At 36.8% G+C, this 11,927-nt stretch overlaps 1 protein-coding gene across 1 annotated transcript in view; it reads left to right on the plus strand.

Moving 5' to 3' along the window:
* Positions 1-11,927, plus strand: part of ALMS1 (Alstrom syndrome protein 1) — a 249,438-nt gene that overhangs the window by 196,816 nt on the left and 40,695 nt on the right. The window contains exon 17 of the mRNA XM_011980691.1: positions 8,039-9,201. Coding sequence (XP_011836081.1) covers positions 8,039-9,201 — 1,163 coding nt within the window. The remainder of the gene's footprint in view (positions 1-8,038; positions 9,202-11,927) is intronic.

The following is an 11,927-nucleotide window of genomic DNA, read 5'->3' on the forward strand; positions in this document are numbered from 1 at the left end:
GCCTGGGAATAATACAAGTAATGAAGTTCATCAGGGGTGTGTATGTGTGTGTGTGTGCATGCGTGCATAAGCCTATATGGTTTAAACTTTTAAAAAACCCTTTCCAAATGACCATAGAACATTTTTTCATACAGCTTTATTCAGATATAATTTACCGATTTAAAATATGTAATTCAGGCTGGGCACAGTGGCTCGTGATTATAATCCTAGCACTTTGGGAGGATGGAGTGGGTGGATCACTTGAGATCAGGAGTTCAAGACCAGCATGGTCAACATGGCGAAACCCTGTCTCTACTAAAAATACAAAATATAGCTGGGCATGGTGGTACATGCCCGTAATCCCAGCTATTCAGGAGGCTGAGGCAGGAGGATCAGTTGAACTTGGGAGGCAGAGGTGGCAGTGAGCCGAGATCACGCCACTGCACTTCAGCCTGGGCAACAGAGCAAGACTCTGTCGCAAAAAAAATAAAAATCAAATATGTAATTCAATTATTTTTACTGTATTCACAGATAAGTGCAATCAACTATCATCATAACCAATTTTAGACTATTTTCTTCACTTCAAAAAAGAAACCCTGAGACTTAAGCAAATACTGATCCACTTTTTGTCTCAGTAGATTTCCCTATTCTGGACTTTCATACAAATGGGACCATTAAGTTGGGGATATAACATGAAACTTAGGGCCCGCCCATAGTGAAAAATGTTAAAGGAAATTCCCATGTAAAGTAGGCCTTCAGTGGGCTACACTCTTAGTATAAGAATGAAAGATAAACACGTCCATGTAGAAGGGGACAGTAAGAAAACTTTGCCTGTTTTAACCTTGATAATGAGTTTGGGGAGAGAAGACAAAATTTATCCTAAGAATCTATAACCACAAACTAGTATTCACACAGGTTTACAGTCAGTAATTTTGTACTGGTATAATTTATTAGTGCAGTAAACTACTTATGTGTGTTCTGAAAAATCTCAAGCCCAGAATTTAATTAAAAATGGCAGTAGGTTGGTATTACAAACTCACATGCCTGTTGGATGCAAATGCACATCTCTCTGAAGAAACTTCAACCCAGACCTCAAAATATTCCCTAAAATACCAAGCTCACAGTCAAGGCACTATTAGTAGAAACAGTATCAACAACAAGAAACAGAAATGAGACCCATAATGACAAATTTCCAGGATTCCTTGGCAAAATGTCTGTTTCTCAGACTGGGACAGGAAATATATTAGATGAGCCTGAACCCTTTTGTGGTGTCAGAAAGTAAAGAAAAAAAAAAAAAATGTACAGGGATGGGGAATATGTCAATGGAACACAGGAGTAAAAAACTTCCCAGTGGTCAAAGCTGGGGCAATTTCTGCAGTATAGCAGTAGTATTGGATCATAACCAAAGTATAAAATAAATACCTATGAGTCCATATTGATATAAGTAAATGATTTAATAAATAAATGGGGAAAAATGACAAGTCTCCTGTGCAGAATTCTAAATAATATATGTAGACATTCCACCCTCAAGGAGGTGGAACATAACTCCCCACTCTTACAGAATGGGTTGCACATAGTAACTTCCTTCCAGAGGGTATTTTTATGGGAAGGGGGAAAAAGAATAACTGTATAGTGAAGAATTCTGGCAAACATTGACTCAGCCAGGTCATCAAGATCATCATCAACAGTGGTAAGTCATGTTGATAGTATGTACCCTTAATATGTAATGAGAAATACATTTTAACTTTGAGATCTTCTTCCCAAAAACCCATAACCCTAGTCTAATGAGAAAAACATGAGACAAACTCAAATGAAGGACATTTATACTTGACCAGTACTTCTCAAAACTGTCAGAGTCATGAAAAACAAGGAATGCCTAAGAAATTCTCACAGACCTAAGAGAAGCCTAAGGAGACATGATAATTAAATGTAATGTGGTATCTTGGATGGGATCTTGGAACAGAAAAAGAACAGTATGTACAAAACAAGGCAACACAAATAAAGTATGGACTTTGGTTGATAATGATGTAACTTTACTGATTGATTCATTGTAATATATTGTATTAATGTAAGGCGTTAATGGGGAAACTGGGTATGGAGTATAGGGAATCATCTGTACTGTTGTCACAGTTTTTCTGTAATCCAAATTATTCCAAAATTTAAAATTTATTTTAAAAAATTCATGCATTCTGACATTAAAACAGGTGGATAGATAGATGATAAATAAGAAATTCCATCTTTTTAAAGGAAACACTTTACTGCTTCTCTTTGGCATAACCAATTTGCTGGCATTGCTGCTTTTGCGCTTTGGGGCTATTACTAACTACAGTTAGGGTTACTTGAACACAGGTACTGCAGTATCATGACAGTCACTCTGATAACCCAGACAGCTATAAAGTGCCTAAGGGGCAGGTAGTGTAAACGTATGGACATGCTGGACAGAGGGAGGATTCACATCCTAGGGTGGGATGGAGCAGGATGACAAGAGGTTTCAACATACTACTCACAACGCTGTGCAATTTAAAACTTAGGAATGGTTTTGCATGGCTTGGCCTCCTATACTTCTGACCAACTAGCTCCAAATTGGTGGGGGGAATCCCATGACCCCCTCCTCAGGTTTGGTAATTTGCTCAAATGGCTCAGAAAATGTAGGGAACATATACATTTCCTGATATTTTATAAATTTATTTCAAAGGATATGCATGAACAACCAAATGAAGAGATACATGGGCAAGGTATAGGGAAGGTGCACAGAGCTTCCATGTCCTCTCTGGGCCTGCCACCCTCCCAGCTTCTCCTGTGTTCACCAAATGTGAAGCTCTTCAAACTCTGTTAGGGTTTTTATGGAGGTGCCATTACATAGGCAATATAGATTAAATCCTTGGCCATTGGTGATTGGCTCAACCTGCAGTCCCTGTCCCCTCCCCGGAGATGGGGGGTTGGGGCTGGAAGTTCCAGCCCTCTAAACATATGGTTGTTCCTTTGGTAAACAGGCCTCCTATCCTTAGGGGCGTTCCAAAATTCACCTCATTAACATAAACTCAAGTGCGATAAAAAGTAACTTGTTTTGAATAACAGACCCTCCTTGAACCTTTATCACTCACTCCTGAACTGTTTCAACAGCCAGGTACGAAAACCAAATATTATAATAAAAGATACCCCTATTGCTGTTATCACGTTTTCCTAAATGGAGATTGCAAGAGTTTTAGTAGTTCTGGCCAGGAGCTAGGGATAAGGCAAAAATATGTATTTATTATATCACAGTATTACACTTTACAGGGTACTAAAATGACAGTAGTAAAAGAATGCTACTGGGACAAGAGACTGATACATCAGTGAAAATACTTAAATACAGTGGGCACTTACTCTATGATAAAGGTACCATTTCAGCTCCATTTGGAAAAAGATGGATTATTCAACAAATAATGCCAAGACACTTTGCTAGCTATTTGGAGTATGGTGAGAATTTTTAGTTGTAGCCCTACTTTACTCCCGTCACCAAAATCCAAGTATAAAAGATCCAAGTATAAAAAAGAGAGATCATAAAAGTTCTGGTTATCTGACTTTTCTAATAAATTTGAGCAGAAGACTGTCAAGGTCTGACAAAATCTTGGAGTCATAAAGCCAAAGATTTGATAAATGTATATATTAAAATTAAAAGTGTCTTCATGTTAGAAAATATGATGCAAAATCAATTTATAAATGAAAAATGAGAAAACAATTTTAAAAAATTGAGAAACTGAGAAAAGGGTCTACTTTTCTTGCTATGCAAAGAGCTTTTTACAAATCAATGACAGCCTAAAAGGAAAACAAAGGACCTGAACAAAAAGTTTATAGTAAAAGAAATGCAAATGGCCATTAAAGATATGAAGAAATACTTAACTATCTCAATAAAGAATGTACTAAACCACAGATTTTGTTTTACCTGTCACAATAGCACAGATGAAAAAATTTGATTATCCCTAGTATTGTTGAGTACGTGGGGAAACATTAATGTACTCTTATAAGACTATTATTAGAAGTGCAAATTTGTTGCAACATTTTTGAAAGTGTGGAGCAATTGGATGATATCTAACTAACGTTGAAATAAATATTCCCTTTTCACCCAGACTTCCATTTAAGGGAATTACAGATACACAGATAAAGTTGTACCCAGAAAAATAAAATAAAGTTACACATAAACACACAGACAAATGTTCACTGCAGCATGCTTTGGAAGAATAAACTACTGGAAACAACCAAATATTTAGTTAAATTTTGGTAAAGTAAATCAGTTTAATATAAAATGTTTGCAAATGCACAAAATCTTGCTTTGAACAAGTAGTTTTACTCTACTTGGCAGGAATTTTTCTGTAAGAAAACTTGTTTAATATTGGTTATCACCAGAAAGTGGAACTAGGAGGTTCAGAGATAACAGGGAGACCTTTACTTTTCATATTAAATTTGTCTGCATTATTTGAATATTTTGCATGTTTAATTTTTAAAAGTCTACAGTTCTAGTATGAAAGAAATATTTAAAAATAAATGAAAAGCAGTAAATCATATTTTCAGTGTACTTTTATATATTCGGGGAGAATTTTGCAAATATTATCTATAAAATTAATTCAATTATCAGAAGTAAATAACTACTTCAACTTATTTGACCTTTACTCTTAACAAAGTGCCATGAGATGATGGTGATTATCTAATCCTGTTGTTCTATAAAGCCCTTTATGCTTAAGGAATTCAGCTTGCTGCTGCTTCTTTTTCTTTTTTTTTTCTTTTTTCTTTTTTTTTTTTTTTTTGAGATGAAGTCTCACTGTGTCGCCCAGGCTGGAGTGCAGTGGCACAATCTTGACTCACTGCACCCTCCACCTGCTGGGTTCAAGCAATTCTCCTGCCTCAGCCACCCCAGTAGCTGGGATTGCAGGTGTGCACCACCACACCTGGCTAATTTTTGTATTTTTAGTAGAGATGGGATTTCAACATGTTGGCCAAGCTGGTCTTGAACTCCTGACCTCAAGTAAACCACCCCCATTGGCCTTCCAAAGTGCTGGGATTACAAGGTGTGAGCCACCGTGCCCAGGCTTCAGCTTGCTTATTTTATACTATTCTCGCTGTATTTTACTTCAGTCCCAGACTGGGAGGACTATGTTCATTGAAAATACTGATATTAGGAAATAAACATTTTAGAGCAATGTTATCTATTTCCTTATTGTTTTACTTACTGCTTTAATGAATTCTAGATAGCCCTTCAAATTTTTGCTTTATTTATCCTGTTGCCAAGGTATCCTTCCTGAAATACAGCCATAATTATGTTACTCCCCTGTTCAAAATGGTATAGCGGCTCTTCATTTCTTTTAAGAATAAAATTTAAAGTCCTTGGCCTGATGTTCCAGACCTTGTAGAATTTGGCCCCAAATAACCTTTGGTACCTTACTTTCCTCTGCTTTATAAATGAAATAAGCCATACATACTGAATATTTATACTCTCCCTTATTGCCTTAGTGCTTTCCTACTTTTATGCTTTTGCTCATGCTATTTGATGAAACAGGGGAAAGGCCAGCATGGCTGAAGTATAGTTACCAGGAAGAGTGGTACAAAATGGGGAAGAAAAGTTATGTATACTTGTACTTCTTGTTAAGGAGTTTGGGCTTTGTTCTCAGTGTAAGAGAAGGTCATTGAAAGTTGCTAAATAGAAAGTGACAAGTCCAGTTTACATTTTTAAAAGATTACTTTGACCACTATTTGAAGAATAGATTGGAAAAGTACAAGAAGGGACAGGAGACCTATTAGAGACTTGCAGTATTGTGACAGGAAATAGAAATAGATGTGTGATTGTTTGGTGAAGGATTAATGACAGGAGCAGGAAGAGAAGGGAGTTGGAACTATCAAGAATAACTCCCAGATTTTGGCTTGGGCAGTAGGATGATGTGCCATTTACAGAGATGTGGAAGACCAGGGGAGGTACAATTGTCAAGGAGGCTAGAATAGAGCTCAGTTAGATGGCTGTGACATCCAAGTGGATATATCATGTATATTAGTTGGAACTCAAGAGAAATCATAGCTTGAAATGTAAAGTTGAAAACAGGTAACAGCATGAAAATGGTACTAAAAGCCAGAGGGAGAGATGAGATTACCTAGAAAGAGAATATAGAATGAGAACATTTCCTGGAATTGGCCATACATTGAGGCCATTGATCATATTAGCAAGAGCAGTTTTAGTCCAGGAGTATGGCTGTACTCTGCAGTAATTTGAAGAGTGAATTGGGGTAGGGAGAGAGGTAAAAGAGAGGAAAATAGGTTCCTCTTTAGAAGCTTGGCTATGAGGAGGAGCAGAGAAATGGGCCAGTACCTGTAGGAAGATGTGAGGATTTTCTAAACGTACATACTAAACGATTTTTTCAAGCCATTGGAAATGATCCAGTAGAGAGGGAGAACCTGAAAGATAGAAGAGAGATATGATAGGGAAAGGAAGCAAGGTCTGGAAGGGAAGATGAGTTGGGCTCCAGAGCAGCAGTGGAGGAACTTGCCTTTAAAAGAATGGGAGAGGTGGTGCTGTCTCTGTATCCAGAAGGGTTGTGGGAACAGGTGGATTGGCATAGGTGGCAGCTGACTCAGGACATCCACAGAAAGTGATCCCTCAGCCCAGAATGTTCTTCTGCCTGTTTGTTTGTTTAGCTCTCATTTTTACTTCACATCTCATGCTCCTCAGAGAAATCTTCTCTAGCTACCATTTCCCAGTTAAATTTCTCTTACATCACCTTGTTTTTGTTCTTTGTAGCCACTAATTTAGAATTATATATTTGTTTGTATTTGTTCAGTGCAGAAACTGCAATCTCAAGAACCTGTAGTATCTAAATGAAATCTCCCAATTTTTAAATGTTGCTAGAAAATTCTAAAATTGTATAGTCTACATACTTTAGGTATAAATGCAGGCCCTGTGTATCCCACTCTACTCAGGGGAAATCCGTAGGGATTCCTAGAGTATTTCATGAAAACTCTGCTTGCCAGTAATCTATAGTGTGGGTGAAAAGGATCCCATCATTGCATGTGTGTATCTTTGTTTCTGCCCATGATGTAGAACTCTAAAACAGTGTTTTGATGTCATAGTGGAGATTAGAATTAGGGCTTATGATTGTGTCTTAGCTCTTTCCTGCCACTGTAACAAAATTCTACAGATCTAAGATCAAGGCACCAGCAGATTGGGTGTCTGGTGAGAGCCCAAAATGGTGTCTTGTTGCTTTGTCCTCACGTGGTGGAAGGCAGGGAAAGGCCAAACAGGATCCTTCAGGCCCTTTTATAAGGGCACTAATCCCATTCATGAAGGTGGAGCCTTCATGACCTAAACACATCCTCCCTAATACTATTGTATTGGGGATTATGTTTCAACATGAATTTTAGAGGGACACAAACATTCAAACCATAGATAATTGTAAGATACTACATCTAAAAATGCCCTTTTTTTGTATAAAGTGGTGGTTGTCAAAAAGTGAAGATGGAGAGTGGTACATTTTATGTGTTTTTTACCACAATAAGAAAAATTTGGAAAAAAGTCAAGATGGTCCACAGAAAAGGAATTTCAAAAGGCTGTAAAACATGTAAAAAGGGTTTTTAAAAAAAATTATCCATTTAATTACTGATTATGAAAATGAAGTGTCAGGTTTCTTAGCTGAATATGGGATTACCAATATCTATCTCTCAGGTTTAATGGCAGGATTAATTAAAAAAACAGATACAGAGCATATATCATAACACCCTACACAGAACAGGTGGTAAATACATGTAGCAGTTGCTTTTATGATCTGGAGAACTGAAGTGCCTTCCTCAAGGTCACATAGCTGGTCAGTGGCAGAGCCCAGGCCAAAATTCATGTCTCTTAAACTTTTACTGTACCAGCGAGGCTGCTAAGAACAAGGCCTGAGTCTTTTGTGCAGGCATTGAATTTTCTGATACCTTATATAAACTGTTCTTCCCTTTAGTCTTTGTTATATATCTAAAGAATTGTGAATAGTATTTCTAAACAGAATGCTAATATTTTTAAGTTCTTTCAAAATCTTTTTTTTTTTCTCTTTTTCAGAGTCTGAATGTCATTCAGAATTTGAAAATACTACCCATTCTGTCTTCAGGTCGGCGAAGTTTTACATTCATCATCCCGTACACCTACCAAGTGATCAAGATATTTGCCATGAATCTTTGGGAAGAAGTGTTTTCATGAGACATTCTTGGAAAGATTTCTTTCAGCATCATCCAGACAAACAGAGAGAACACATTTGTCTTCCTCTTCCTTATCAAAACATGGACAAGACTAAGACAGATTATACCAGAATAAAGAGCCTCAGCATCAATGTGAATTTGGGAAACAAAGAGGTGACAGATACTACTAAAAGTCAAGCTAGAGATTATCCAGAATATAGTGGACAAATTAATGATCCAAAAAGGGATCAGAAGGTCACCCCAGAGCAAACAACTCAACACGCTGTGAGTTTGAATGAACTGTGGAACAAGTATCGGGAGCGACAGAGGCAACAGAGACAGCCCGAGTTGGGTGACAGGAAAGAACTATCCTTGGTGGACCGACTTGATCGTTTGGCTAAAATTCTTCAGAATCCAATCACGCATTCCCTCCAGGTCTCAGAAAGTACACATGATGATAGCAGAGGGGAACGAAATGTGAAGGAATGGAGTGGTAGACAACAGCAGAGAAATAAGCTGCAGAAAAAGAAGCGGTTTAAAAGCCTAGAGAAAAGCCATAAAAACACAGGAGAGCTTAAAAAAACCAAGGTGCTTTCTCATCATGGAGCTGGGAGGTCTAATCAAATTAAAATTGAACAGATTAAATTTGATAAATATATTCTGAGTAAACAGCCAGGTTTTAATTATATAAGCAACACTTCTTCGGATTGTCGGCCCTCAGAGGAGAGTGAGCTGCTCACAGATACTGCCACCAACATCCTTTCCAGCACCACTTCTACTGTCGAATCAGATATATTGACCCAAACAGATAGAGAAGTGGCTCTGCACGAAAGGAGTAGCTCTGTTTCCACTATTGACACTGCCCGGTTGATTCAAGCTTTTGGCCATGAAAGAGTATGCTTGTCACCCAGACGAATTAGATTATATAGCAGCATCACCAACCAACAGAGGAGATACCTTGAGAAGCGGAGCAAACACAGCAAGAAAGTATTGAATACAGGTCATCCCCTAGTGACTTCTGAGCACACCAGAAGGAGACGCATCCAGGTACATGGCTACAAATTCCATCTGGCAATGTGACTGCCCTCTTCATGGACTTTCTAGTTAAGCTTTGCACACAGGTGAAAAAAACAAGCCATTTGCCCTTTCCTCTCTATACCATTTCTTACCAACTGGAAAAGAGTGAGAAAGTGTAGTACAGTGCTATTGTGAGTTGTCATTATTTTCATCAACATTCATTTACGAATTACCTTTTGAATGAAGGGCTTTGCTGCTAGATCCTTCAGAATCTGTAAACTTTACCCCTGAAATGGGGGAGCTTTGAGGTTAGAATGATCTCTATCCTGAACAATATTGCTGGGTTTATGTTTTTGGGTTTTTTTTTTTTTTAATTCATTCCTCTCTGTCTTTCAAGAAATATATTTCAGGTTCTTTTAAACACACACAGACAAACACATAAATAATACAGGTTGTTTTTTTTTTTTTTTTGTAATCGAAGAATTGAGTTGATTTAAAAAATTGAAGCTGGGTTGAGCTACAATATGATTTTTTTAAAATGAGTAAATAAAGAAATGTGAATAATGGAAAGACAAATCAAAGCCAGAAGGAAGATAAATAAGCCTTGTGGATGTGGTCGCTAGAAAAGAGCTACAAATTTGGCTTTATGTTTTCTAGCACTTAGTGTTGCTAGAATTTTGTGATCGGTTACATTCATTTTTTAATATAAAAAGAGAACAAAAATTTTAGAAACATTACAGATATTTCTGATACAGAGGCCTTAGATAAATTTATCTCATCTGTCTTCTTAAAGAAGGCACCACAGTGCAACAGAGAGTATCCTCCTGTAAGGCCATTATCGCATTCCTTAGTTTAGGGTGTTAATAAGGGAGATCTCAAGGGGTAAATAAATGTAGGCCATTGCTTTAACCCAAGAGGAAAATTTCAAGTATTGATAGATGTGCTCTCCAAAGAAGGATGCTTGCAAAACAGTTCAGTGGAGTATGGAATAAAAAATACTTGAATTTATATTCATCTTTCTCAACTTTTTAAACTTTATATTTTTGTGTATATTTTATAAGCACAGTAGTGACATAACATATAAATAAATACCTATTTTGGCAATTTGTGCTAAGAAAACATTTTGTCAGTAGGATTACATGATCAAAAGAAATTGGAGACCACTGGTCTAGAGGAAGGGAGGCATGAGATGTTCAGACAATTATAAATATTATTTCTCATCATTGAGAAAAGGTAGTGTTTACGTATATAAACAGTAGAATATGCTTTTTAAAAGTAAGTGAAGAATTGGGAATGACACAGAGTAAGGCTTTTGTTCCATAGGGGAGACAGAGAAATGGATCCAGGAGAGGGTTTGTGTGTGTGTAGTAAAATACACATGACATAAAGTTTACAGTTTTGATCATTTTCAAGTATACGATTCTGTGGCATTGAGTATATTCACAGTGTTTTACAACCATCACCACTATCTGTTTCCAGAAATTTTTTATTAACCCAGTGGAAACCTTGTACCCATTAAGCAGTGACTCTGTGTTCCCTCTTCTCACCAGCCCCTGGCAACCAGTAATCTATTTTCTGTCTCTGAGGATTTTCCTATTCTGGTTGTTTCATATAAATGGAATCATTTAATATATGACCTTGGTGTCAGGTTTCTCTCTCTTAGACTTAATGTTTTGAATATTCATCCATGGCATAACATGTATCAATACTTCGTTGCTTTTTATAGCTGAGTATTACTCCATTGCATGTATATACCACATTTTGTTTATCCATTCATTCATTGATTTGGGTTGTTTCCACTTTTTGGTTATTGTGAATAGAACTGATATAGAACATTTGTGTACACCTGTCTGCAGTTCTTTTGAGTATATATCTAGGAATGGAAATGCTGGGCCGTATGGTAATTCTGTGATTAGCTTATTGAGGAACTGCCAGACTATTTCATAGTACCTGCACCATTTTGCATTCCCGTCAGCAGTGTATAAGGGTTCCTCCAACCTTCCTACTTTTTTCCACAGTTACTGCTTTAGTTTATATTTGCACCAGCAGTTCACAAGGGTTTCAATTTTATTGCATCCTTGCCAACACTTATTTTCTATTTTTTAATATATAAGCTAGCCATCCTATTGGGTGTGAGTTAGTATCATTGTGGTTTTGATTTGCATTTCCCTAGTGGTTATTCATGTTGCACATCTTTTTATGTGCTTATTTAACCATTTGTATATCTTCTTTTGAAAAATGTGTTTTCAAGTCATTTGGCCATTTTAAATCTGGCTGTTTGATTTTTTAGTTTTTGAGTTGTAGGGATTTTCTATATATTCTGGATATTGATCTCTTATTAGATACATGATCTGCAAATATTTTCTCCCATTTTGTAGGTTGCCTCTTTTACAACAGTCATTCTGCTGACTGTGTCTTCTGACATACAGAAGTTTTAAATTTTGTTGTAGTCCAATGTAGCTATTTTTTTGTTTGTTTGTTTGTTTCTTGTGCTTTCGATGTCATATCTTAGAAATATTTGCCAAATCCAGTGTCATGAAAGTTTTCTTCTTAAGAGTTTAATAATTTTAACTTTTACTTTTAGATCTTTGATCCATTTTGAGTTAATTTTTGTGTATGGTGTAAGATAAGGGTCCACCTTCATTCTTTTGCATGTGACTATCCCATTTTCTCAACACCATTTGTTGAAAAGACTTTGTTTTTTCCCCAGTGAATGTTCTTGGCACTCTTGCCAAAAATCGTTTAGCCATATATGT

The sequence above is a fragment of the Mandrillus leucophaeus genome, unplaced genomic scaffold (genome assembly GCF_000951045.1).
Source record: "Mandrillus leucophaeus isolate KB7577 unplaced genomic scaffold, Mleu.le_1.0 Scaffold216, whole genome shotgun sequence".
Lineage (NCBI taxonomy): Eukaryota > Metazoa > Chordata > Mammalia > Primates > Cercopithecidae > Mandrillus > Mandrillus leucophaeus.